General features: G+C 40.0%; 1 protein-coding gene across 1 annotated transcript in view; it reads left to right on the top strand.

Annotated features, from left to right (window-relative positions):
* Positions 1–26,464, top strand: part of DCHS2 (dachsous cadherin-related 2) — a 1,158,653-nt gene that overhangs the window by 322,162 nt on the left and 810,027 nt on the right. The window contains exon 8 of the mRNA XM_044062423.1: positions 7,405–7,562. Within this exon, the coding sequence (XP_043918358.1) occupies positions 7,405–7,562 (158 nt within the window). The remainder of the gene's footprint in view (positions 1–7,404; positions 7,563–26,464) is intronic.

Genomic DNA, 26,464 nt, shown 5'->3' with positions numbered 1-26,464 from the left:
TCTCTGTACTTCTCCATCAACACTCGCAGAGCAAACATCGCATCTGTAGTGCTCTTTCCTGGCATGAATCCATACTGTTGATCACTAATCATCACCTCCCTTCTTAACCTAGCTTCCACTACTCTTTCCCATAACTTCTTGCTGTGACTCATCAGTTTAATCCCTCAGTAGTTACTACAGCTCTACACATCACCCTTATTCTTAAAAATCGGTAACAAAACACTTTTTCTTCATTCCTCAGGCATCCTCTCACTTTCCAAGATTTCATTAAACAATCTAGTTAAAAACTCCACTGCCATTTCAAATAATAACACTAAATTCAAGAAACCAATTTAAGGTCAACCTGCAAAATGGTTAGCAAGATAATTTGTTATGGCTCTTATGAGACCCCTACCATGTCATAGCTTCAGTGTTAAAAAAATAAGGGAATGGTATTATGACAATATGTTTTAATTATGACTTCTCCAAATTACAACTGTGGGGGCCAAGACCTAGGCCCTTATTTGAACTGATTGCACACATGGGTCTAGAATTTGCTTTGTTAACACCCTTATTAAATTATTACTTAAGAAATAGGCAAACACACATTACTATTAAAAAAAAACAAACCATATTGGCAAGTTTCCAGCTACATACATTATATATGTGTTCTTTTGTTTATAACTATTACTCCAACATTATATAAATTGTTCACTTCCTGCCTTCCCTTAAACCTCACTCCTCCTCCTCCTGAGCATTATTCTGCATATATTGCTCCCACAATTTTCATTTATTTCTATGTAATTTGATCCTCCCCTTTTCAAAACATCTCACTTCCAGTTATTTTATCTCTTGTTACAATAATCAATATTTTAAATATAGACTTTGATTTCTATTTTCTTGTAATTGCTTTTTGGGAGGCACCAGAATTAAACTTAACAAGGCCTTACTATGTCTAGGCAATTCGTATCCTGTTTCCCAGCTCAAAAGAATCATTCCTTTAGTTACACCCATTTGCTTACCCAATATCGCTGATAGAGTACTCTGTGGGGAATTTTTAAAGTCTGCCAATCTGTTACACTCTCAGAACACATGTCCCCAGTTGCCTGTTTTTTCCCCATCACACCTCTAACATTTGCTGTCTACCTGAGGAAAAATTTTTTGTAGTCTGCTTGGGATATAAAAATACCAATGCAAACACTTTCAAGTAAAAATCCTAACCTTCTAGACTTTGTTGCATACCTATCAAAACTTGGAAACTACATCGGTCGACTTGCAGTTTCCAAGTCAGCAGAATGTCGAACCAAAATCGATCGAGTACACTACAGTGAACGGGTAGTGTAGGTTGATAATTTGAGTTTGACATTGTACAGGGAGGTCGGGAGTCAGTGAAGAACAGGTAATTAGCCCATTTCCTCACTGTAGTGCGATCTCAGAATTGGTATATTTAATGTGCAGGGGGTGTGGGGGGTGCAGGTGGGTGTAACCCCCATACAAAATAGTAGAATTAACGTACCATTGACTGTAAAGCTCAACAGTACATTAGTGTGCATAGCAGGAGGTGAATGACATCACCTTCTGCTATGTCGAATACATCAAACCACACTGGGAGACATATTCATTTTCGCTTTGGTTTACTTTTCGGCATTTCGAATTCAGCATTTCTGATCGACATTTTAAATGGTTGATCGAAGCTGATTCGAAATGCCATTAGTAAACTGATGCATATATATATATATATATATATATATATATATATATATATATATTTATGTCCTCCTATTGTTCCCTTTTTAATTGGATATCCAGGCTCTCTTCACAATCTTTTCTAACCTTCTCTGATTGATTTTTACAGTTATTGTGGAAAATTTTATATGCTCTATAAATTATCCCTTTTTTAACAACTTCTGTTCTAGATTCAGTTAAAAACTCTACCAGAGTAGGTCTTTCATTTAGGATTCCCCTATGCCTTTCTCTCTTGCTGTACTCTGATATCAATCCCTGGTAGAGAAGTCAGTCTCTAGCCTGCAGTCCAAATGTCTTCTTTGCCTAATCCTATTCTATTACCTTTTCTTCTCTAGTTATTTGTTCTCAATACCATGGTTCCTTTGCCAGTTTTCTCCAGTAAATTTCTGCCCTCTCCTGCTTATTCACTGTATATAACTTGTATTTATCCCTTTCGGCAAAATCTCCTTTTAACATTTTCTTGTTGGCTTAATTTTTAGAATACTTTCTGCTACTTTACAAATATAATATTCTGTATGGCTACTGATATTCTCCTTAAGGATTTGCATCTTAAATCCCAGTCTCTCCTTATTCCTTGAATTCCCCCCACTTCATTATCCTTTTCCATTTTGAGTTATAACTTTCTGCTTGTGTTATGTATATGAGCCTTAATTGTGTCACTCTAAAATATCCCTTCAAATCAGGAAATCCTAAACCCCATTTTTCTATTGGAAGGATCAAGTTATAGCTGCAAACTTAAGGGCAACATCAAATACTGTGTGGAATTAGTTATAGATGGCATCACCTATACTCAGCCAGAAGATATATCAAATCTGCTGGCTGACAAATTCAGCTCAAAGTTTACCTCTCCATCACCCCAGTTCTCCCTCAAGAAATACCCTCCATCACTCCACTGGTGCCAAATTTCACCAAAAACAGGTTGCCACTACACTGTCTAAAGCTAAAACACAGCTTCAGTAGGGTCTGATGATGTACTAGATTGCCTCGTAAACAGATAAAATCATGCTCATTAAGATCTCAATTTAACCACAGCCTCTGGATTGGATTTGTCCCACTAGAGTGGAGAACAACAGCAGTCATCCCTCTGCATAAAGGGGACCATCTACTGACCTGGGAAATTGCAGACCCATAAGTTGACTAGTCTTATATGTAAGGCCATGGAAAGAATAACCAAGAACCTGATAAATAATGACATAGGAAACCTCCAAACACTCGACCTGACCGAATTCAGCTTTGTCCAGAGCAGGTCATGCCTACTATAGCTGGTGGGATTCTATGAGAAAGTTACTAAGGCCATGGATGATGATAAAACAGTACATACCACCTACCTCATCCCTCCTAAGGCATTTGTCACAATTCCCTGCTCACGTATTATAAATAAACACACAAAACCAGGCATAAATCCCTGCATCACCAGATGGATAGCCAAATGGCTCATGGACAGGACACGTGGTTAAAGTGGGTGAGTCCAGATCCAACAAAAGGCCAGTTACTAGTTGTGTTCTACAGGGCTTGGTGTTGGGACCATTCTTGTTGAGAATATATTTTTCCAAAGTGAAGGCCATTGTGGAAAACCTCTGGATGACAGAGTTTGATGACAACTGCAAGTTGGGGGCAATAACTGAATCCCCCAATAGGTTCATAGGTAGGTACTAGGCTATTGGCCCTAGGGCCTATATAAGCCTAGCCAAAAAGGTACCCTGGCTTTTGCCACCCAAGAAAATTATTTTCCTGTGCCCCTGTCAAACAGAGCCACAGAGGTGATCCCCAGGGTGAATTTCCTATTTCTCATCCAATCATCAAAATTTTTCTTGAAGAGTGCTAATGAGGATCTTTGTTTGATATAGATAGGTAGTTTATTCCAGACTATGGGAAGTCTCTGGGACAGGAATCTATCCCTCCAGCATGTTCTGTTTATTGTGGTGGCAAGATTTAGGTCCCTAGAGTGTGTAGCTTGGAAGGATTGGGATTTCTTTAAGTGGAGCATGTCCAACAGCTCTGAGTTTGACATAGCGTTGTATGTTAGGCTAGGCAGAGATTGCCTCTGAGTAGGTGATATGCGACGGAGTAAAGCTGGAGTTTTTGAGACAGTCTGCATAAGGCATCTGTTTGAGGCTGGTAATCCTCTTTGTGAGGTATTCCTGTGACCTTTCTAGTTATTGTAGATGTCTTGTGAGGTACATACCAAAAGGGGTGTTGTACTGTATAATGGGTCTAATGAGTGACAAGCAGAGGGGAACAATGATCTCTTTTTTCCTGGATGCGAAACCTTTTATGATGAGGCATGCCACGTAGAAGGATTTCCTGACTACTGTGGTAATGTGATTATCAAAAGAGAAACTACTGCCCACCTGTGTCCCAAGGTCTCTTATCACACTTTCAGTGTTAAGTAGACTACCACCTTTGTGGCAGTTCATGGGTACAGAGTTTTTACCAAAGGGGATGACAATGCACTTTTTGGCATTGAGTTTGAGGCTGTGGCTTTGACACCAGGCATCTGTCTCAGTCAGGCCCTTTTGTAGGATGTCCACATCATTAGGAGTTTCGATTATGGCTGCAAGTTTGCAGTCATCTGTGAACTTCATTAGCCATAGACCTTCTATGTTCGCCTGTACTTCAGAGAAGTAGATACCAAACAGGAGAGGACCCAGGACTGAACATAGTGGTACTCCACTTGTCACTGGTCTGAAGTCGGATTTTGAGTCTGCTACTTTCACAGTGTGGATTCTTTGAGCCATTTGGCAACCCATCTTGTGACATAGGGATTTATACCTAGTTTAGTGAGTTTATCTATAATTCCAGAGTGGGGGATGGTGTCAAAAGCCTTGGCGAGATCTAGATAGGCTGTTTGAACCACCTTACCCTCGTCTACGGCTTTGATGACTGCTTCAAAGAAGTCTATCAGGTTTAGGAGACATGATCTGCCTTTTACAAACTCAAATTGTGTGGGGTCCAGAGTTTGGAGATTACCAATATCTTTGTTTATAAGTTCCATGATGATATGCTCCATGGCCTTGCAGACCAGGCTCGTCAGGCTAATGGGGCAGTAGTTCCTGGGGTCTGTGGTGGCTCCCCCTTTGTGGTGTGTAATAACCATTGCTGTGCGCCATTCAGTGTGCACAAAGCCTGAGTTGAGGCTATGATTGAACATGATGCTTAGGTGTGGTGCCAGCTGGTTTTGCAGTTCATGTAGAATGCAGCCTGGAATGTTGTCAGGTCCCATGGATGCTGTGTTCTTGGCTTTGGAGAATGTGTTTTTTACCTGTGCAGCCGTGATTACAGGAACATTGCAATTCTTCCGGTATAGAGATGAGCCCTTTAGGGTGGGGGGGGGGGGTAAAGTTAGAACTGAACCTATCTGCCAGGATGTTGGCAATATCAGTTGGTTCTGTATATTTGGTGCCATTGTGCTGTAACTCAGAGCAGATCTGAGTGTTGCCATTGAGATTCTTGACATAGCTATAGAATGCTTTGTGGTTATCTTTAGAGTCAGTGGCAATTTTGTTTTCATAACTAGCTTTGGAGGATTTTATGAGGGATCTCAGCTTCTTACTGAGGCTGACCAGGGAGTTCCTCCAATCATGGGATTTTACTCTTTTTGCAACAGTTTCTTTCTTCTGTTGTAGAGTTTGTTTATGGCAGGGGACCACCAGATTGGCTTCTTTTTTTGAAGAATAGCATTCAGATATCTTTCAGATGGTTCTACAGCAGATAAATTATTAGTGCCAGAACCATGGCCTTAAACTAAATGTGAAAAAAAATGCATAACCATACCCTCAATGAAGTCATATACTCATGCAAATTACAACACCAATGGCACACCCCTAAGAACTAACTCAGAGGTAAAAGATTTAGGTACGCAGATGGAGAGTAGCCTGAACTTTGACCACCATGTGCCCACAGTGGTAAGGAAGTCATTCTATATGGTACAACTTTTAGTAAAGCTATGACATCCAGATCCAAAGAAATTATAGTCCCACTATACTCAGCCCTTGTTAGACCAATAATAGAGTACTATGCACCATCTGGACACTTACAACATCTAAAGTGACCTCAGAGGTTCCTCACAAAGAAAATACAGGGTGTAAACAACATGTTCTATGTGGATAGACTAAAAGCCTATCCCTTTACTCTGTCTCTTACCGACTATTAAGGGATGACCTATGCCTGACCTACAAGGCACTCACAAATCCAGTCCTAAACATCGACAAATCAAACAACATGACAGTCACCTGATTTAGGGATCTAAACTTAGTCAATGGCTTAAATAAAACATGCCAGAGAGACAGATGCATGTCTCAGAGACTACCCCTTCTTTGGAGCAGGCTTCCTAGTCACATTAAGCAGAGCCCTTCTATGGCCATCTTCAAACACAGTTTGGATCAATAGATGGGTAATCACAAATTCATACCTGGGTTAGTGCCTCTGTCCCTTATGGGCAGGGGCAATCTGTAAGCTACTCAAGGCATAGGCACAAACCCCTGCCATCCTCTTGCCCCTTGGGGTCATATATTGGATAAAATCAGGTTATATTGGCTAGGCTTGTAAGGGCTCCTAAGGTGTTAGCCTAGTATTCTCCTATGGACCTATGAATTCTGTTGAATGCTTTCTTGACAACAAAGCCCAGTAGCAACAGTAGTAGTTTCTTGCATTATGCTTCCCTCTGGATCATTATTGTTCAATTAATGTTGTCAAATGTTTGCCTCCCCTCAACAAAACCACATACGTCAACATCTATCAATTTTGGCAAGACCTTTCCATTCTTTTAGCTAGTATAGAAATAATACTTTGTAATCATGGTTTAAAACTGAAATAAATCTATATGACATGAGACTGGGTCTGATGGGTCTTTGAAGTCTTTAGGCGTTACAGCCAGCACAGCTTTCATCCAAGATGTTGGTGGTTCCCATAATTTTAAAATCCTCCGTTCTTAACTGTTAATTGTTGAGCATCATTTGACATGAGTCTAGTATTGATTGCTATGGGTCAGTTGTGCTGCTGTCTCTGTATAAATGTGTGCAGGAGGTAAGGCAACAACAAAGGTGAGAGCCTGAGTGAGTAAAGCTGTTTCTAGAGAGATTTGTTGCATGAGCCAATCCGTAGTTGCTTCTGGAAGCCTTTCCTTTTGTATACAGCAATGTGCCTTACTTTCGTGAAGCATATATAGTCCATCTTTTAAATATCGCTCAGTGTTTGCTTAACTCATGATTTTGTGAGAGAAATTACATCTCACTGTTTGTCTTTTTGTTGAACCAGACATTGCTATTTGTGAGACTGGGAAATGGATGCCAATTAGTGCCAGATTAACAGCTGTAATTCTGCTGGTTACAGAACATGGCTGCCTTATACAGTGGTGAGAAGATGGACAGGGGCCCATTCCCATTATGGGCTCTGTTTGTGCTTCAGCCTATGTGCTGAATCTCACATAAGCAAATGAATGTGCAAATATATGTTACAGCATTTTGTAAGTAAGGTTATTGCATTTTACCTTTAGCTGCGAGAGCATAGACTTTTTTGGAATACATAATATAATAACTACATATTAACCTGTGGTAAACTCCTCAATGCAGTTTATATTGTGACAGCTGTTCTTTTATGATGACAGTAAGCATGTCTGTACATCAAGTGTTAGATAATGATGCTATCATGGGGATACTGACAATGCTTTATTTATTTCAGAGAATGGGTTTAATCCTTTTAAGATTGATTCTAAGACTGGTGAGTTATGCACAACTGAAATTCTTGTATACAGTCAAACACCTACCTACAAACTGACTGTAAGTGCACATGACCAAGGAAAACCAGCCCTTCAGTCAACAGCTATAATAAATATACAGGTATGTGTTTTCAAACACTTTTAATAGCAGACTGCTAAAATCAGGTACATTTATTGTAAGAAGATGGAAAACGGGCAAAACATTTTGTTTGCTTCAGATTAAAGCCTATGAGATGGTTATGTTACATAAGCATTTACATTATTTTTTAAGTAACTATATTGAAATGAAGTAGCCAGTCTATTGGAATATGTACTTATTTAAACAAGAACCATAGGATTTTGTTTGCTTCAGATTAAAGCCTATGAGATGGTTATGTTACATAAGCATTTACATTATTTTTTAAGTAACTATATTGAAATGAAGTAGCCAGTCTATTGGAATATGTACTTATTTAAACAAGAACCATAGGAATGGAAGAAAAAGTGGAACAGCCTAGCATGAGTTATACTTCTGATGTTCTCTGTTTAAAATCTTGGGATCTGCATTGCCTAGTCTCGAGATGTGGAGACCGAATGGCAGAAAATTGAGACATTTATTTATTTAATTGAATTTGTTTACTGGGGTGGACCACTGATATATTCTGACCAATTTTAGTCTTGTCCCGGATTCAAAAACTGACCAGACATACAAAACAGGCAAGAGTACAATAACACATAAACTACAGTAAAACAGTATAATGGTAGATTAATGCTTCGGACACGTAGTAAATGCGATGTATTAATTTCCAGTTATGCACAAAACGTTTCAAAACATTTGAGAAATTAAAGTTGAATAAATTAAAGATACAAAAAGGAGCAAAGGATCTTAGTGGTTGAGTTAGAGTGGAGAAGAGATACAGTAAACAACTGAAGTGACTGCTAGCGTAACAGGTAATTCTGCTTGTTTAACTAAAAGATATTTGAGTAGAGAGCATAGAGCCTGAGTGGTTTAAGTTTCTTAGGTTGTATGTGGGGGTATGTCTTATTAATTTTGAGGTTAAATGAAGGAGAATATGTTCATGTAGGAGTTTGAACAGTTCAAATTCTAGGAACAGGTCTACTCTATGGTTAAATGGGAGGTAGTTTGCCTTTTTTAGTGTTATGCAGTGGTGTTCATTTCTTGGGGAGTATGTAATAAATTAACATATTTTGTTTTCCACTGTTTAAGCAGTGGTGGAGTTTTTAGTGGAGGCTGCTGATATAAAAGGGAGGCTAAATTTGACTTGAGACTGTAGGATTTTTCTCTATTGTAGACCTTGTGGTGCATGAGACGAAAGAGGATATTTTTGTACCCAGAAAAGAAGGGGGTTGATGATTTATGTATATCATGAAGATGCAAGTGGAAGTTGAGTGAGGGGCCTACCAGAGTCCAGAGACTAACGTGCTTGAAATTCGAGACTTGCTCTAAGGAGTAGTTGTTGTGATCATAGACTATTAAAATTTTCTTGGATTTCTTGAATTTTTATTTAGTATCAAAAAGCATAGCTTTGTTTTTGAATGTATTTACATATACTAAGTCTGAAATAACATTTCTCAGAACGTTCTCTTTTCTCCGAGGTATGGCGATCTTGGAGTTGGCATGTATAAGTTTGTTGGGTGTGCAGAGACTTGCCCCACGCATTGGAAACCCCTCTGCAGAAAACAAGTTTAAAGGAGAGCAATGTTCAGTAGTTGCTGTTCCTTACTTTTGATCTTTTTTCTTGTTGTTTTGGGATTTGGCAGTGCAAGTCTTGAGATTTCAATAAGGAGCTGATTTTTAATGCTATGTATGGTTTTCTTTTTCTTTTCAGTTTTAGACTCACTGAACTGTCTGTTAGATAGTCTCATTGTTACATCTGCCCAATGAAGCTTAAACCATTCATAAAACCTTTCAACACCAAACTATTAGCTGGCCAACCTAACTATAGAGTTTCCGTACAGGCTTAGGATGGCTTTTTCCCTAATAGTTCATCCAGTTCACGAGTGACAGGTGTCTTTGTCCCTTTAGGCGTAAGAACAGAGTTGAAGATGATAAGCAGGCTCTGTATCAGCTGTACTACTATGATACTGTATGAGTTCAGTAGATCATAAATAATCACTGTATACAAAGTCGAATGTAGAATTACAAATATGATTTTTACCTAAAGGGGTAGTCTCTTTCTATAAATTACAACAACCTTAAATGGGAATGTATAAGTAGATTGTGTGGGAGAGCTCAAGGGGCTGCTGCTATACAAAATGCATTTTCACTTTTTTCTTTTAAGTGAAAACTGTCTTTATAGCTGTATTTGTGGTTATGCATCTACAGATTATATGGTAACTTACATTTGAACTATTTTGATGCAAATGGAAACCTTAAGAGTGAAGCTTCTTTCTTTTTCAGTACAATTATAGGTTTAAAGGTAAGTATTAGGCTAGCTTCTCTTGTAGTGTATTCTGAGTCTAGCAAATTTCCCTTCCAAGGTGAGAATCAGACCCTGTGCTTTGTGTCTGTCAGGTAAACACCTTAACCAATATGTCAGCAGCTGCCAACCTTCCCAAAAATAGTTTGGACCCAAGAACCTCAAGCTCATGTACCTGTTCTTCAGAGTCTGGTGCTTTACCGCTAGAACCACTACAGCACACAGAAAGCAAATTGCTATGGAGGTTATGGGAATTGAACCCAAAACCTTATACATGCAAATAATGCACTCTAACACTGTACTACAATCCCTTATATAATAATGTTTTGTTTCTTTTGTCCTTGAAAAGAGAGAAATTACATTTTTCATATTTCTGTGAATGCCATAAAGACCACAAGAACTGAAAAAGTAATAATTTTATGATGTTAATCAAGCCACTGAACACTGAAGCTAAAGTACATCACTTTGGTTCTGCCATCACATGTGTATTTATATATCATTGTGCATAATATTAATTTTATGCAAATGTACATCTTACAGCTCCAGGTGGGTGCCATATTTAACACACACACACACTCACACACACACACACACACACACACACACACACACACTCACACACACACACACACGAAAAATAATACCTAGTAAAGAGATAGAGTTACATATTTATTCTACAGAAAGCGTAGCTCTATGGCACAGAAGGTGGAGCCCTCACTGTGACCCAGCTACGAAGGGAGAAGAATGGAAGGGTGTGGCCAGCTCATTTCTTCCTGGCAGATGAGAGATCTGTGCACATGTGGGGCATACAGAGTCAATGTGATGTCTGTACTGGGGACTGGGAATACCACCATTTGTGCTTCCCAGAGGAGTGGGACTGCTTGGACATAACACACATTGTGGAATTGAGGGGACAGCTCCCACAGTCAACCCATTGCACAGTTTCCCCCAGACTTGGTCGCGTGGATGGAGGGAGTTAGGGTTAGCATGCAAAATGCCAACCCACCACTGACTACTGCCTGAATGATGGTCTCTCCCAGTTGTCTCTCTCAACTTTTGGTGAATGAATGGGTCAGCAGTGGTGGTGCTGGGGGGAGCCAAATGGGGACATTTGCCCCTCCACAAAACGTCATGCCCCCATCACTGAAATTCAACAATACTCTCCCTGTTCCCTTAGAGCTTCTTTCTCCATTCCATGTCAGTTTCCCTTATTTTTTTTCACACACATTTTGTTTCCTTTAGCTTTCTTGCATATTACAACTGCAAGCTCTTCCACGTACACACAAAGCGCACATTTTGAAATTTAGAAAGCAAAGCTTATACTATAAGCTTATCTTTTGAAAGCTTCCTTGTAGCAGCACAATAGTATTTGTTTTTTTTCTTTTTAAATGGAGACATTACATTTATGAGTGTGTGTATGAAATGTTCCTGACAGTCTTTAAGAGCATGGAGCCTATCCTCCAAACCAACTGCCAGACCTCCATTAACTACTACTACGTTTTTTTTTTGGGGGGGGTAAATCACTGATGGAATTTTTTTGTGAGGAAAATGCATGTCCATGCAGCATCTGCTGTTGCATTTTCTGTTAACCTTTTAAGTGAATTATCTGTCACTTAGCTGAGCTGTTAATGACATTATAACTACAGGGTTTGAATCCTCCAACTTCCATTTGCCTTACTCCTATTTCTCCCAGTTTAACCATGAAAAGGGCACTTTCTCTAGTGAGTTTACCTGGTTAGCAAACCAATAAAAATATAGTATTTAAAATGTGTCCATTTTGGGGGCTTTGACCCCCCCCCATTTATTTTGGCTTTGTCTAGAATTCTTGAGCAAAGACATTGAGATTTTTCTTCTGTTCCATGCAAAATTTGTGATTTTCTGACAGTTTGTTGCAGATTACAGTCAGTAAATAAAGTAAATCATGGGAGTTTCAGATTTTGTATCCTTCAGAAAATGTTTGAGATTTTTCTAAGTCTATAAGAGAAATATTTAAAAGATTTTCTAAGAAGTTGAGAGAGCAGAGGGATGTTGCAGTGTGTGGTTGTAGCATCAAGATGGGATACATTTCTAGGCCATTATTTATGAATTTAAATTCCTGAGGTGTACAGTCATACAAATGGCTGTAATTGATGTATGAGTGTGTGTGTGTGTGTGTGTGTGAGAGAGAGAGTGCATGGTCGCGTATGTGTGGGTCAAAGATGAAAATCTTAGCAATATAGTTGGTAGAATGAAGTAATAACTGAGCTGGGGAGAGAGGCTGAAGTTGTTTGTATGAGAGTAATTAGCTTAGTTTTTGTGTTTGTTTGTGTCTGTGTGGGGAGGGGATGGGGGTACTGGACATCTTCAACATAATCTTAAGTCCCTAATGTTTGAAGAGCTGGGTGTATGGAAAAAAACAATATATTACAACTAATGTCTAACTTTTTTGTCTTATAAATAATGTAAAAAGCAAAGCTTATATAGTAACCAAGTGAGTGTTCTGGCAAACAGAATGACAGTGGGTATTAAAGAAATATTTTTTATGTATAAAGTCCAGGGTTTTAACTGTGGTGTGATCTTTCTTTCTAGCTGTTAGTAAATGTGCCAAGTTTTACCTGTTTGTTCAACATTGTGCAAGATAGTGTAATACTCTGCATTGCAAAGATGGAAGGCTACCTATGGCTGTAGTTTAATTCTTTAGCTTGTCGGAGTTATGGCATGGTATTTATGATGTTGCAAGAGTACTCTTGATGCAGACTAGACTGATTATGATTTTTTTGGTGGGGGGGATTGATTGGCTTGCCCATATGGAGCTTTTTAGTTTTGCAACTTGAGTTGTTTCTCCTGAGAGTCTCTAATGTTTAAAGAACTGGGTATGTGGTAAAACAGGTGTAAAATACATTTTTAACCATACTGTAAGATCCCACAATCCCTAGCTGTTAGTAAATATTCCACATTTTCCCACATTTGTTCCACATTATGCCCCATATTTCGAAGATGTAAAGTTGACTGTGATTGCAGTTTTTTAAATTATTTTGCTTGTTGGTGCTATGGATGCTATGGTAATATTAAACCGTTCTAAACGGTCTGAAAATAAAGAAGCCTCAGCTTAAGAATTTAGCTTGTTCCATTGTTTTCTTTATTCAAAAAAGTTATTGAGAAGTACACAAAGTCATATAATAATATGCATGCTCTTAAAAGCTGAAATAGATTGAAAAATAAAGCAAAAAGAAAATGTTATAACAACTTACACTATGTAAAATGTTGCCTGGGTAATCAGTCAATGCATATTATTAGAGTACAAGTCAGAACATAAGCTAGTCATTCTTGTTAAATACAACAAATACAAGAAAGACATGAAATAAAAGTTGTAGTTAATCTAACGTGGAGGCAGCCAAATTCTGATATAAATCAATGAGAGATGGAACTTTAGTCCAAGGAATTTCCTAGGATAAATTCTGATTTCCTTAATTCTGAGTTCTTTGTGAGTAGTTTCCTTTAAAGGAATAGAAGTTCTTCAAACCGGGTAACAACAGCTTCTTCCATTTCTTCATTATGTTTATTTTTTGCCACATCCCAAACTGTCTAAAGTAAGTCGTTAGCTTCATAGTGCAATTTATGTGATTCTGTTATATTGAATGACCAGGACATTTGTCAAAGAAAAGGTATCAAACTACAATGCTCTTAAAAAATCTTAAACTTTTTCCCAGAAGGAACAGGGAGAGAGCATTACAAGAATATAGGTTCATAGTTTCATAGGAGGTTACTAGGCTAGCAGCCCTAGAGCCCTTACAAACCTAGCCATGTTAATCCTAGGTATCCCCATTTGATCTTTTTGGGTAGTTTGCAGAACAAATTTATGAACAAAGTGGGTCTGTGATCAACACCGGCTATCCCTGTGCATGAGGAACATGGGTGCCATCCCAAGGGTGAATTTGCGGTCCCCCATCCAATTATCTAGGTTGCATTTGAATAGGGTCAGTGAGGAGTTCTGTTTTACGTGAATAGAAAGTCTATTCCAGAGAAGCACCAGTCCCTGGGAGACATGTTCTGTTAATGTCACAGGCTAGGTTCAGATCCCTAGAGCGAGTGACTCTTGTGCCATTTGACTTGCAGATGTGCAGCATTTCCATTAGGGCATGGCTGCAGATTGCCCTATAGGCCAGACACAAGTTGCCTCTCAGCAGCCTATAAGATACAGGATAAAGTGACAGGGCTTTCAGCCTGTCTACATAGATCATGCTTTAAAGTCTCTATGTTTCCTTAGTGAGAAACCTCTGTGGTTTATCCAGCTGCTGCAGGTGTCTAGTAAGGTACATGCAAAAGAGTGCATTATACTTTATTAGTGGTCTGATGAGGGTCTAGTACAGTGGCATTATAACATCCCTTGACCTGAAAGCTATGCCCTTGCTTATAAAGTACGCTACTTAGAAGGCTTTCCTTACCACTGTGGAAACTTGGTGGTTGAAGTTCAGATTGCTATCAACCTGTGTTTCCAAGTCTGTCACCACTGGTTTGGAACTCAAGGGGGTGCTGTCAATATTGTAATTTGTAGGAAATTATGTTTTGCCAAAGGGAATAACAATTCATTTTTTTTGCATTTAGTTTTACACCATGACTTTGCCACCAATCATTTGTTTGTATTAGCCCTTCTTGTAATATGCTGACATTGTTTGGGGTCTCAATGATTGCTCCCAGTTTGCATTGGCCTGGACCTCTGAGAAATAGATGCCAAACAGTAAAGGGCCCAGCACAGACCCTTGTGGTACTTTATTGGTGACATGTCTACTGGTGGAGTTGGAGTCACCAATTTTGACAGTGTGTGTTCTGTTGGTGAGACAATTGGCTACCCATCTAGTAACACTATGGTTAATCCACAGCTGGGAGAGTTTTTCAATGATTCCAGAGTGGAGAATTGTGTCAAAAGCCTTGGCAATGTCGAGGTAGGCTGTGTGCACTGTTTTACCTTCATCCATGGCTTTGGTGACATTCTCAAAGAAGCCTAACAGGTTTAATAAGCATGATCTACCCTTAACAAAGCCAAACTGGGTTGGGTTCAGTGTTTGGAGGTTGCCTGTGTCCTTGTTGATAAGGTCCATGATAATTCTTTATATGGCCTTGCAGATGAGGCTGGTTAGACCTATGGGTCTTTAGTTCTCAGGGTCAGTTGGTGGCCTCTTTTGTTCAGGAGGATTACTGTTGCTGTTTCTCCAGTCTGCAGGAACATAGCCAGTTCTCAAGCTATAATTAAAGAGAAAGACAAGTGGGTCCACTAGATCTTGTTTTAGATTGCTCAGTAAACAACCTGGGATATTATCTGGCCCTACTGAGGCTGTGTTTTTGGCCTTGGTGAGTGCAGAGATGACCTGTTCTCTAGAGATACTAGGCAGAGGGCTGGTATCAGGTATGCTTTGAGATATGGTAGGTGGGGATAGGAGATGAAGTTTGTTCTGAATCTCTCAGCTAGCAGGTTGGCAATATCTTCCAGTGTATTAAGAGTGATCCCATTTACAACCAGTCTGGCACATAGCTGGGCATTCCCTGTTAGACTTCAGACATAGCTCAATAATGCCTTATGATTATCCTTGTCTAGGGATGTGATTTTAGTTTCATTATTTGCTTTAGAAGACTGTACAAGATTTCTGATTTTCCTGTTTTGGCTTAGGAGGGAACTCTTCCTCTGCAGAATGATGTCCTTCTTGTTTTTGGACAACAGTTTCTTCTTCTTCTTCTTGTATAATTTGTTTATACTTGAAGTTCACCACGATCCCTTGTTTCTATGGGAAGACCTGGTTTGGATCCATCAGGTACAGCAGAGTTTATGCAGTTGCTTAAGAGGTTGTAATGGGGCATTTGCATATACTTTTGCATAGTGATCATTGATGTCTGGGATTGTTGGTGGTATAAAGCTTTTTATAACATTGCTTAGTAGGCTGTAGTTAGCTTTGTTAACATTTTTTACAATTTTTGCTCCTATGATGGTGTCAGTTCTACTAGTTACTTCATATGAAACTGATTTATGGTCTGGCCTAACCAAGGAAAGCATCACGCATGCTGAAGTACAGTGAGCCCCCCGCCATCTTGTGCATACTATATCCAGAACATTAGAGACCCTATTAGGTGTGCAGACCATCTGTTCCAGAGCATTTGTGTTAATAAAGTTCAGGAACCTCTGGGTAAGTGTGTTTTTGCTTGGGTATGTTCCCCAGTCTATGGAAGGATAGTTGAAATCTCCCATGACTGAGGTGTTAGGCTGTATGGTGAGGGATTCCAGTATACTGAGGTAGGCAGTATGTTTATCCTGATTCATTGTGGGGGATCTTAGCAAGAAATTGTGTGGTATGGTGCTTTTCCAGTAGTTAATTGGACATGGAGTAGTTCAGGAGAGTCGTGCCATTTACCCAGTCTCGAAGTGTATTTGTTTTTTATGAAGATGGATACACCTCCACCATTGTTTTTTTTTCATGCTCATTTTCAGATCTGAATGTGTGGAAGTCCCTGTAGCCTTGCACAGCTGGGGTGCTCTCAGTGGCCTTGAAACATGTCTCGGTAACTGCACAGATGTCAGTATCCTCCAGGGTGAGGAATGCTTCCTAGGAGTGCAGTTTTGTGTTTAAACTCCTACCATTAAGCAGCATGACCCTGAGTTTGTCTCGATTAGAGTTTTACTTTGGAAAATGTGTTGTTTTGACTTTGCCTAAAAAGAGCATTATGAGGGAGGCAAAGGCCTTTGCCAATATCCAAAAGCCTAGGGGGACAGGTGCAGACCATCTTTAGCAAAGCAGAGATGTCTGTCTACCATATCCTCCCAGGCTGACAGATACTGGATCCCCTTGGACTGACATGAGAAGCTACACCAATTGGTCAAGTCAGTCAGTTTTTGTTTATATTGTGGTATCATCCTGGATGAGGGAAGGATACTACTTGGGGCTAGCGACATACCTGTCTGGAACACATAATCAGAGAGTTCCATCATGTCTTTTTTCATGTAGTCCAGAGAGGTACGTCTCAAGTCATTCAGTCTGACTTGGACTATGACAGAGTCAGAACAGTACTTGTTGAGTGACGTGAGTGCATGCATGATTTGTCGGATCCTGGCACCTGATATGCATGTGACTGTGACCTTCTCCTTGTGCAGTCTGGAGAGGGGCAGATCTGTGTCTCACTATGGTATCACCTATGACCAAGACATTTGATGTGTTTTGCCTTACGGACTTATTTGTTAAGACATGCGCGCGTGCATGCGCATATGAGTATGTGTGTGTGTGTTGATATGTGTAGTGGTTTCTTTTTGCTTAGTGGCGAGTTTAGGTGGTGTGTATTTGGGAGGTCTCTGTTCTTTTAGTGGGCTTTTAGTGAGTACCTCTGTGGGCCTATGAGTCATGACCTTATTTTGAGTGAAAAATGAGGTTTGCATGAGAGGTGAAGTGTGTGAGCTGAGAACCTATTTGAGTTCTAGTTTGATTTTATGTGAGAGAATTGCCTCCAGTTCCACGGTGTATTTGCATCTCTCATGTAGGGTGTTAGTTTGCTTTAAAAGTAAGCTTTTAAAGTGGATTGGATCCACGCAGTTGAAAATAAACTGAAAATTCACTGATTTTATATAAATGTTTAAGTCTGGGAAGTTAATTCCTCCCAAATCCCATGGTTTAATGTGATGTTGTAAAGCTATTCTAGGTTTTTTGGGATACCAGAGGAATTTTAAGAGTACATTGTTTATTTCCTTTATTTGAGATTTATCAGGGAGTAAAACTCAAGCTTGTATAATATATAATATCTTTTGAAATAAAACAATTTTTATTAATTGCAATTTGTCTTCTAAGGAAATTATTATTTTGCTCCATTTAACAGTTAAGTTAGTAATAATTTCCTAATTTTTTATAATTAGTATCTTTGGTTTCTTCAATTTGTACTCATTATGTTTACACCTAAATATTCTAATGTTAAGATTCTTTTAACAATAATATCACTTTTATATGATTATGTGTTTTTTTCCATTTAAGAACAAGTATTGTAACTTTGTATTATTAAATTTTAATCCTGAACATAGTTAAAATTTATTAATACTGAATTCAATTTCACTTAGTGTAGATTGTTTGAAAGGGTTAATAGAATGTTGTCAGCAAACAGCATTAGTCTGGAGTTATAATTATTTGATATTTCTATACCTTTTATGTTATTATTATTATTTCTGATAGAAACAGAAAATAATTCAATACCTACAGCAAAAAGTACAGGAGATAAGGAACAACCTTGTTTAGTTCTCCTACTCAAAGTAATAGGTTCAGAGGTGAAAGAGCCTAGCTTAACATAAGCTTTATTATTACTGTATATTTTCGCAGCTTAAAAATTTAAGGATATGTCGTTTTAATTATTATAGTCATTAAAACTGCAAATTCTTAAAGTCTTCGGCTGAAACTTGCTTGTAGACAGTTATAATAGCATTTAGAAAATCTCAACTCAGTTAAAATTCCACACATCCAAAAAATAAATCCTGGAATGGTCTGTTGTCACCAGACTTTCCCTTTTGAGTGCTACACATACCTCTCAACTGTTCCTATTTTTGCAAAATGTCCATAATTTTGCATCAAATTTTGCTGCACCTTATAATATTTATAATTTTCTGGTAAATGTCTCATTATTACAATTGGTCAATAATGCCAATCATTAAAGTTTAATTTATTCTTCTTATTCTTCAAAAAATTCATATTGGTGCAAAACTTGTTCTATTAACTTTTTAAGTGAAAGTAATATTTAAAACTGCTCCCTGTTTTATCTGCCCCCCCCCTATTATTTTTGGCTTTCTCCAGAATTCTTGACCAAATAATTCGAGAAGGTATGGTGCTACACAAGATCCAAATTGGTTCTGGTGATGTTCCTTCAGCAAACCAGAAATAGAATACTAGGTGGTTCAGGTTGTTGCATTTGCGTAGTGCATTTTTTGTCTTTTAGTGTTGTTTTTCTTGAAGGGGACTAGAAAATAATGCATTTATTTATAGGCTCAGTAGCTCAACAGGTAGCACACTGTCTTTTGGTGTAAAAGGCTGTTAGTTCTATTCACACATCAGGTAGTTGTATTGATTTTTGCAATTCTGATACTGCAGTGCAGAATACTTGAGGTGCTGCACTCCAGGGTGTGCTATCCTTTGGATGACATGCTAAACTGATGTCCAGTATGCCTGACATGATGGTAGCTCATATGGATATAAAAGAACCCATGGCACTTATCAAGAAGAATGAGAGAAGCCCCCTGGTGTCCTGACCAAATTTCCCTTAGTCAGTATAAATACCACATTAAATTTTCTCTGAAAAGAAGCCATTGGCCTAGTGAGACTAACCCAGTCAAAAATAAAGTATTTATGATTAAATAAATTAATAATAGTTGACACAGTATCTCAATTATTTCATTATTATGTTTGTATTCTGTTTATTGTAATGCATCAGAATCGTTTAAGTGGTCATGTTTAATATATCTCAATGGAATTACCACTGTAAAGTGATCTTGGAAGTTTTTTCCCAGAATCCACTTAAAGCCCCCTTTATATGAGTCATGCTAGACATAAGGAATTGCTTTTTTTTATTTCTATGTAAATAGAATAGCAGTAGTGTGTCACAGACATATTGCACAACTTCTGGAATTTATTTTCATTTTCACTTTTTTTTTTGCTTGAGATAGTATGATTTATGTTCTCTGAGCAGCTCTTACGTCTTTAACAGTAGTTATAAATTCTCAACAAAATAAACTAGCTAAACTGCATATTGGCTTCCAATTTTTAGTCTAAGTGCCGACAGATCCTCTCCCACATTCTTCCTGAGGTATCAGATTATCATTGTAATCCAAGAGCTGTTAACTGACCACTCATGGTTGAAATTCAAAGAACCTATTAAGAGATGTTTAAATTACTTTGCTATTCACAGGTGTCTACAGTGGGAAGATGTGTGTTTTATTCTGAATGTAGGTAAAACGTGCTGTAATTCTTTAAAAAATATATTTTCTTAACAACGGAGCACAGAAGAAAATAAGTCCAAACTTTTGTTATTGAATTTGAGTTAATGATATTTTTCTCTTTAGAGTGAGGCACAAATGTCTTTGTGCATGACGACATTTTCCTTACCGCTTTTGTCTCGGCAGCTACACCATTGACTAATGTTACACTGTAGAATACCAACACTTCATACAAACTATAATCTGTGAACATGACAAATTAGTAGTTTTTCTGTGTTGAGAACATTTCCAGGACTGATATGATTATGATATCCATCTTTTGCAGGGAAGCAGTTAGGTGCTGTTGTTCATTTTTCCTGTTACATTCAGGTAGTGGAGTATAGTACTATGGTTTATCCACAGTTCAGCCTTCAGCTAAGTCTGGGAACACAATGTTTCCTCTGTCGGTATATACTGATGCCTCATGAATGCACACCCTTTCCATTCATTTTCCCTAATAACTCGTGATATGTCATGCTGTTATGAACCAACCTTTATAGATTCATAGATGCAAAGATATTCCATGGCCATTTAGCCTTATGACCACTTACGCCTTGCTAGTAACTTCCTTCCGGCAACACCTGTTTTCTCCAGGATGGCCATACCAGTCAATCCCGCAGTGGATTTGTGAATACCCATTGAGTCTTGTAGGTTATGTTTAAAGGAAGATAGGGAGTTATATAGTTTAACATACAGGATAGGTTTATGCTGGAGATTTGGCATGTGCAGAGTTATAAATCTGTCCCTCCTTCATATTTTATCTGCTGCTGAAATGTTAAATCCCAGGTTCTGGTACTGATAGATCTATTGGACTTGTGGAGATCCAGGAGAACATGGTCTCTAATGGCATGGCAAATGAGGTAATGATCTTGCCTAAAATGTCTATAAGACAGTGAATAAAGGGACAGAGTTTCCAGTTTGTCTTGATAGATCAGAGACTTTAGGTATGTGATCTTTTTTATTAGGAACTTTTGAGGTCTTCCTAATTGCTTAATATGTTTAGTGATATACAGCCCAAAGGAGGTTTTGTTCTCAATAATTAGTCTGAACAATGCTGAGTTTAAGGAAATTATTACCTCTTTATACATTAAAGATATTCCTTTGGTAATTAACTGTGCTAATTTAAAAAAAATTCCTGACAGCTGTTGTCACATCCTGGTCAAAAGAGAGGGATTATCAGCCCAAGCTCCTAAGGTCCTGACAACATCTTCATTGTGTAGTGGTGTTTTCTCTATACTGAGTAATGAGGGGAAACTACTGATGTAATGTGATCCTATCTCGCCTACATTCTCTACAGATGGGTTGCCACTATACAATAGAACGCAGTCTCTTATTGGCTGAGTTACCTCGTATCCCAGGATGCACCACTACTGCTTCCCTAGATCTCGTTTGCCGCTTCTGAAGCATAGACGTGGTCTCGGACTTGGCTGAGCTAAGTGCCTCTTAGTGAGATTATTTTCTGTCTAGTTTTGTGCTAAAACTTACCCAAAAGCTGTTTTAACGGCTACTTGTTGTTGTGTGACTGTGTATTTAAAGTTTTTTGTGGTAAAATTGTATTTTTTGTGGTAAGTGATCCCGTTTAAGTTAGAGGGGCCTTGCCCTATCCTAGGCGTTTTAGTTAGAGTCTAGGCTGTCGTTTGTGTAGTTTTTGAAGTTTAGTGCGTTTGAAGTAGATAGCCATGTCGAAGGAACATAGACCATCAGGTTTTAAAAAATGTTCCAAATGTAGTTATAAAATTTCCATTACGGACGACCATTCATTGTGTGTCTATTGTCTGGGCCTGAAGCACCTCCAGGAATCCTGTAGCATTTGCCACGCTTTTTCCTCTCGCGTCCTCCAGGAGAGGAAAAATAAGTTAATTTTGAAAGGGCTTATTACCCCTTCCTTTGAGGAAGCCCTATCTTCTTCTTCTTCTCGAGGAAGAACCGACCAGCCCGTCGGATCCGGCAGCTAAAAAGTCATGGCAGGCTTCTCCATCGGCTCCATGGACTTCGGAATGGTCTGCCTCGATGTCTCCAGCCTCGACTCCTCTGGCTTCGAGTCGAGAGCGCGCGAAGTCATCTCCATCGGCTCCACTGCCGATGAAGGTCAGACTCTTGATGGAAATTGCAGTGGTAGTGGAATCTCCCTCGGCGCCGATTCTTCTCGAACCCATACGGAGCTGGTCCCCCAGTCTTTCGGAGCCGGCGGAGAAGTCGACTCGGACCTGGTCGGTCACTTCTCGGTCGTCGAGGATGTCTGATTCGGACTTAGACAGGGTGCTTCAAAGGCATTTTCAGTCTCCGGTCTTTGCAAAATTGATCTCGGCTCCAGCCCAGTTGGCTCCAGAGCCGTTTTCCCATCCTGCTATCTCGGTTCCTCCTCCAACAGCTTTGGCGCCGTTGGAGTCAGTGTTGGTGGAGCCGGTGGAGGTTGTCGGGTCGGTTCCGACCTTAACTCCAACCCCGTCCTTCGGGTCGGGGTTCGGTATGCGGACCTCCTCTGTCGGCCCCGGGGGGGACGCTTCGGGACCGATCCTTTTGGTTCTGAGCCTCCCTCTCAGTGCGTTGGCTGTGGGAGTTCCAACTGCTGTTGTGGCCTTGGGGGTTGAACCATCCCAGGACTCTGAGGGTCCCGCCTTCAAGGCCATGAGGAGTGCCTTGGCCAAATCCTCTCTGGCCACTTCTACCATCTCACCACCACCTTCCCTTGGCATGGAGACTGGCTCCTTTGCAATCCCCCTGTCTCACGACAGCAGAGCCCTTGGGCCTGAGGTTTTCCTGGAGGTCCCTCGGAGGAACCTCCGAGGAAGAAACAGTGCAAGAGGAAGCACGTCGACTCCCCTGATGAGTCTCTCACCTCGGATACCAATCTCGATGATGCGGAAGGGTCCCCCAAGTCATCCTCGGATGATGTATCCTTTGCGGACATCTTGGAGATCCTTAAGCAATGAGGCGACTGGCAGTCCAAACCCCCTTCTGCTGAGGAGTCGGTTTTCCTCAAGGCCTCTCAGCCTCCGCCTCCTGGGTGTCTCCGCCGATGAGCTTCTGGATTTGATCTCTTGAAGGGCGTGGGAACACCCGGATTCTGTTGAACCGGTGCCAGCAATAAATTCCTTTCGGCTCCCCCTGATAAGGACTTTCTTTCGAAAGGTGTGGCTGTAGATGCCTTGGTGGTGGCATCTGCCACCCAGCAAGATGTGGCAGAGCTGTCCATCCTCCTAATAAGGAGTCTAGGAGCATGGATCCTTTCTTCAGCGACTTTTACATTAAGGTCTCTGAACTACTTGACACATTTCATGAGACTGCAGAGGGATCTGGTCAAGGAGCTTTCGGATACCCTCTCTGGTAACTTACCTGAGCAGTTGGCCCAGATGGTTAACTCCCAGTAGGCTACCCTGTCCTCGTTATCCAACTTGTCCATGAGGCTCATTTCTTATGCAGCCGAAGGAGCGAGCAGGAACAGGTGTTGCTCACGGAGACAAGCCTGGCTACGCCTGTGTCACTGAGGCCTTTAAGTCTTCCTCCTTTGATGGGTCCTCACTGTTTGGACCCAAGGTAAAGGACACTTTGACTCACTAACAGGAGGGTAAGACTTTAACTGCCTGGTTTTCCACTCCCTTCAGACCTTATCCCAAGGCTCAAGAGGAGGGAAAATGTGGTTCCGTAAGTCTCAATCTAGAGGCAGAGGAGGAAATTTTTCAGGGAGACGCCATCCCAGAGGCGGTGGAGGCCCCACTGGAGACCACGAGTCCTTTCATGGCTCCTCCTCCTTCCAGCATCCCTGAAGGAGTACCCGACTGTGCAGCTCCGGAACCAGTCGGGGTCATTAAAGGCCTGGGAAAATATCACTCAGGACCAATGGGTGCTCGAATCATCGCCGGAGGTTACACCATTCCCTTCTCTCAACCCCCCCCCACCATCCCAAAGAATCCCGGACCCGCCACCCAGTCAACGGGATCATGCAGCCAGCGTCATCCAACCTGTCCCCAGATCAGGCTGGATCAAGATTCTTTTTGGTACCAAAAGACCAGGGACTTGAGGCCCATTTTGGATCTCAGCAAGTTAAACCGATTAGTGAAAAAGTCCAAATTCCAGATGGTCACCTTGCAATCCATTCTCTCGCTTTTGGAGAAAGGTGTTTGGATGTGCTCCATAGAGCTCAAAGACGCCTATTATCACATTCTGATAGATCAGGCGTCGAGGAGACACTAGCACTTCAGCCTAGGAGACAGTCATTTCCAGTTCGGTCTCACCACAGCCCAGGGTGTTCACCAAATGTTTGGCGGTGGTGACTGCTCACCTGAGAAGTCTAGGATTCCAGGTGTTTCCATACCTAGACGACTGGCTCCTAACTGCCACCTCCAGGCATCTACTCTTGAAAACTCTAGCAGCCACTATTTCTCTAGGCAACTCCTTAGGAATCACCTTCAATTGGACAAAATCTGTATTGCTGCAGAAATAGACTCAAGGCAGGCGATGAGTCTATCTTCCTAATGGTCCTGCAGCTGTTGGGTTCCATGTCAGCCACCATTCTTCTGGTCCCTCAGTCACCACATCAGGATCTTCGTTGGTGGCTTCTTTCCTCCAACCTGAATCTAGGTGTTGTGATCTTTCACAACTCCAATGCCAGCAGTTCTTCTCACTGGCCTCGTCAAGTCTGGTTCCTCCTCTTCTGACCATAGTTTACGAGGGTAACTCAGCTAATAAGAGACTGCGTTCTATTGTATGATAGTCTTCAGTGCCCCTAGCAGCACAGATGGCATGGCAGTACCCCATGGATACAGGTCATTGGCACTCTGCCATCATGTTTGCCACCCCAAACCAAAACTTAGCCCAGGTATGTTCCTGAATCCAGGCTGTTGGTGATATTATTTATGTATCTGTTGATTTATTTTACATTTGTTGACCAGGGAAGTTTGGTTGGGACAAAGGCCCCTTTTCAGTGTGACACAGGAAAGAAAAGCTCTGGTACATGCAGTACAATCAAAATTGTTTAAGGTTATGTAATATCAACAATGTTAGACAAGGAAGGGAGGAAGTATTACCTGTGTATCATCAGGCTTCCCTGGAAACATATATAGCCTGATACTCAGAATGTTTACAGTTACAGATGCAGAAGGAGCTATCCTCTTAAGAACATACTTAGACTTGATGAGTATTATGCACCTGTCCTTCACATATTTCTCATGAAAAGGCATTGTTCTTATGCAAACTAATTCATCCTGCATCTTTGATCTACAAAGCTCAGATGAGTTGTGCACAGACTGTGCAGCCCACCCTATCTTATCACTAGAAACATATTATCAGTCTCTAAATGTGAAAATGTCACTCAATACTTTGTGAATAAGACCAGTCCCATTAGAAGGGATGCTCTCCATTGTACCTCAATAGGTTGTTCCACTCATATCCCTTTCCCTGCCTTTGCCTTGCAAGCCTTTACTTATTATGACTAGTGTGAGGTTAGGGACTTGACATTGGGCATCTTGTCTGCAACCAGCTGAAACCACATTGGTTAAACCTTGTTTGGTTGCACATGACCCATTTATTCTCCATTTATTTTGCAAATTATTAGATCTTTTCTAAGGATGGGTATTTATTCATCAGATTTAAAAGAAGCTGTCATTGCTCATACCCTCAACAAATCATCCTTTGATCTAAATAGTCTGGAGAATTGCTTTCCTATCTCTAACCTACCTTTTATTAGCAAGGTTACTGACATGTGCAAAGTGGTAAGCGCTTTCACAACCAAAGTTGCTTCATCAGATCTGATGAAGCAACTTTGGTTGTGAAAGTGCTTACCACTTTGTACTTTGCTGTGATTAAACATTTGCTGTTTGTTATCTTGGTGCATTTTTTACTTTTTACCTTTCATTTGGATTTATTTCTGCACCAAGGTTTTACCCAACACAGTATTTTTGGTTTTCTGTTTAAGGTTACTGACATGGAGGTTACAATTCAGCTTAAAGAAAATTTGGACTCCCATGACTTCCTCAATCCATTGCAGTATGATTCAGGAAAAGACTGTACTGAGATTTTTTTACAAGCATTATTAATGACCTCTGATGGTGAGGGATGCATGTGGCTATTCATTCTTATTCTTCAAATGAATGACCTACAAGTCTGAAAACTGAGCTTCAGTGGACCTTCTGCATTCTATACCTCTGGGAATCTGCTTACAAACCTTTGATTAACCATAATAGAACTAATGTCATATTATTCTCTCTCTATCACAGATCCATCCAGTTAATAGTTATCTTTAGTATTAACAATAAAAATAATAATATCCCCTTTATTTCAGAATATAAGTAACTGTGCCTCACCCTTGATTACGGTCTCACTTTCTCTACCTACATTGATAACATCACTAATAAAGTTCTTGCTCAGCTGAAACTCTGCTAAAGTATTTCCCACTTTCTCTCACCAACAGCTAGAACTATCTTACTCAAAAATGTGCTTCTACTTAAATTGGAATACAGCCTTTTCCTTCTGACGTTTAACCAGCCTACAATACACAATGACTAAACACTATAGTAAATAAAATCTGCAAATGTCCCCTTCTTGCTGACTTCCACACCTACTAATGCCTTCTTTTGCAGTGGTTAAGTTGCCTCTTTGTTACTGAAAGAGTCACCTTCTTACATGGCACTCTAATATATA

Source organism: Protopterus annectens, chromosome 2.part1 (assembly GCF_019279795.1).
Source record: "Protopterus annectens isolate FY-2018-M chromosome 2.part1, PAN1.0, whole genome shotgun sequence".
Lineage (NCBI taxonomy): Eukaryota > Metazoa > Chordata > Ceratodontiformes > Protopteridae > Protopterus > Protopterus annectens.
This window is presented reverse-complemented; position numbering and strand designations above follow the sequence as displayed.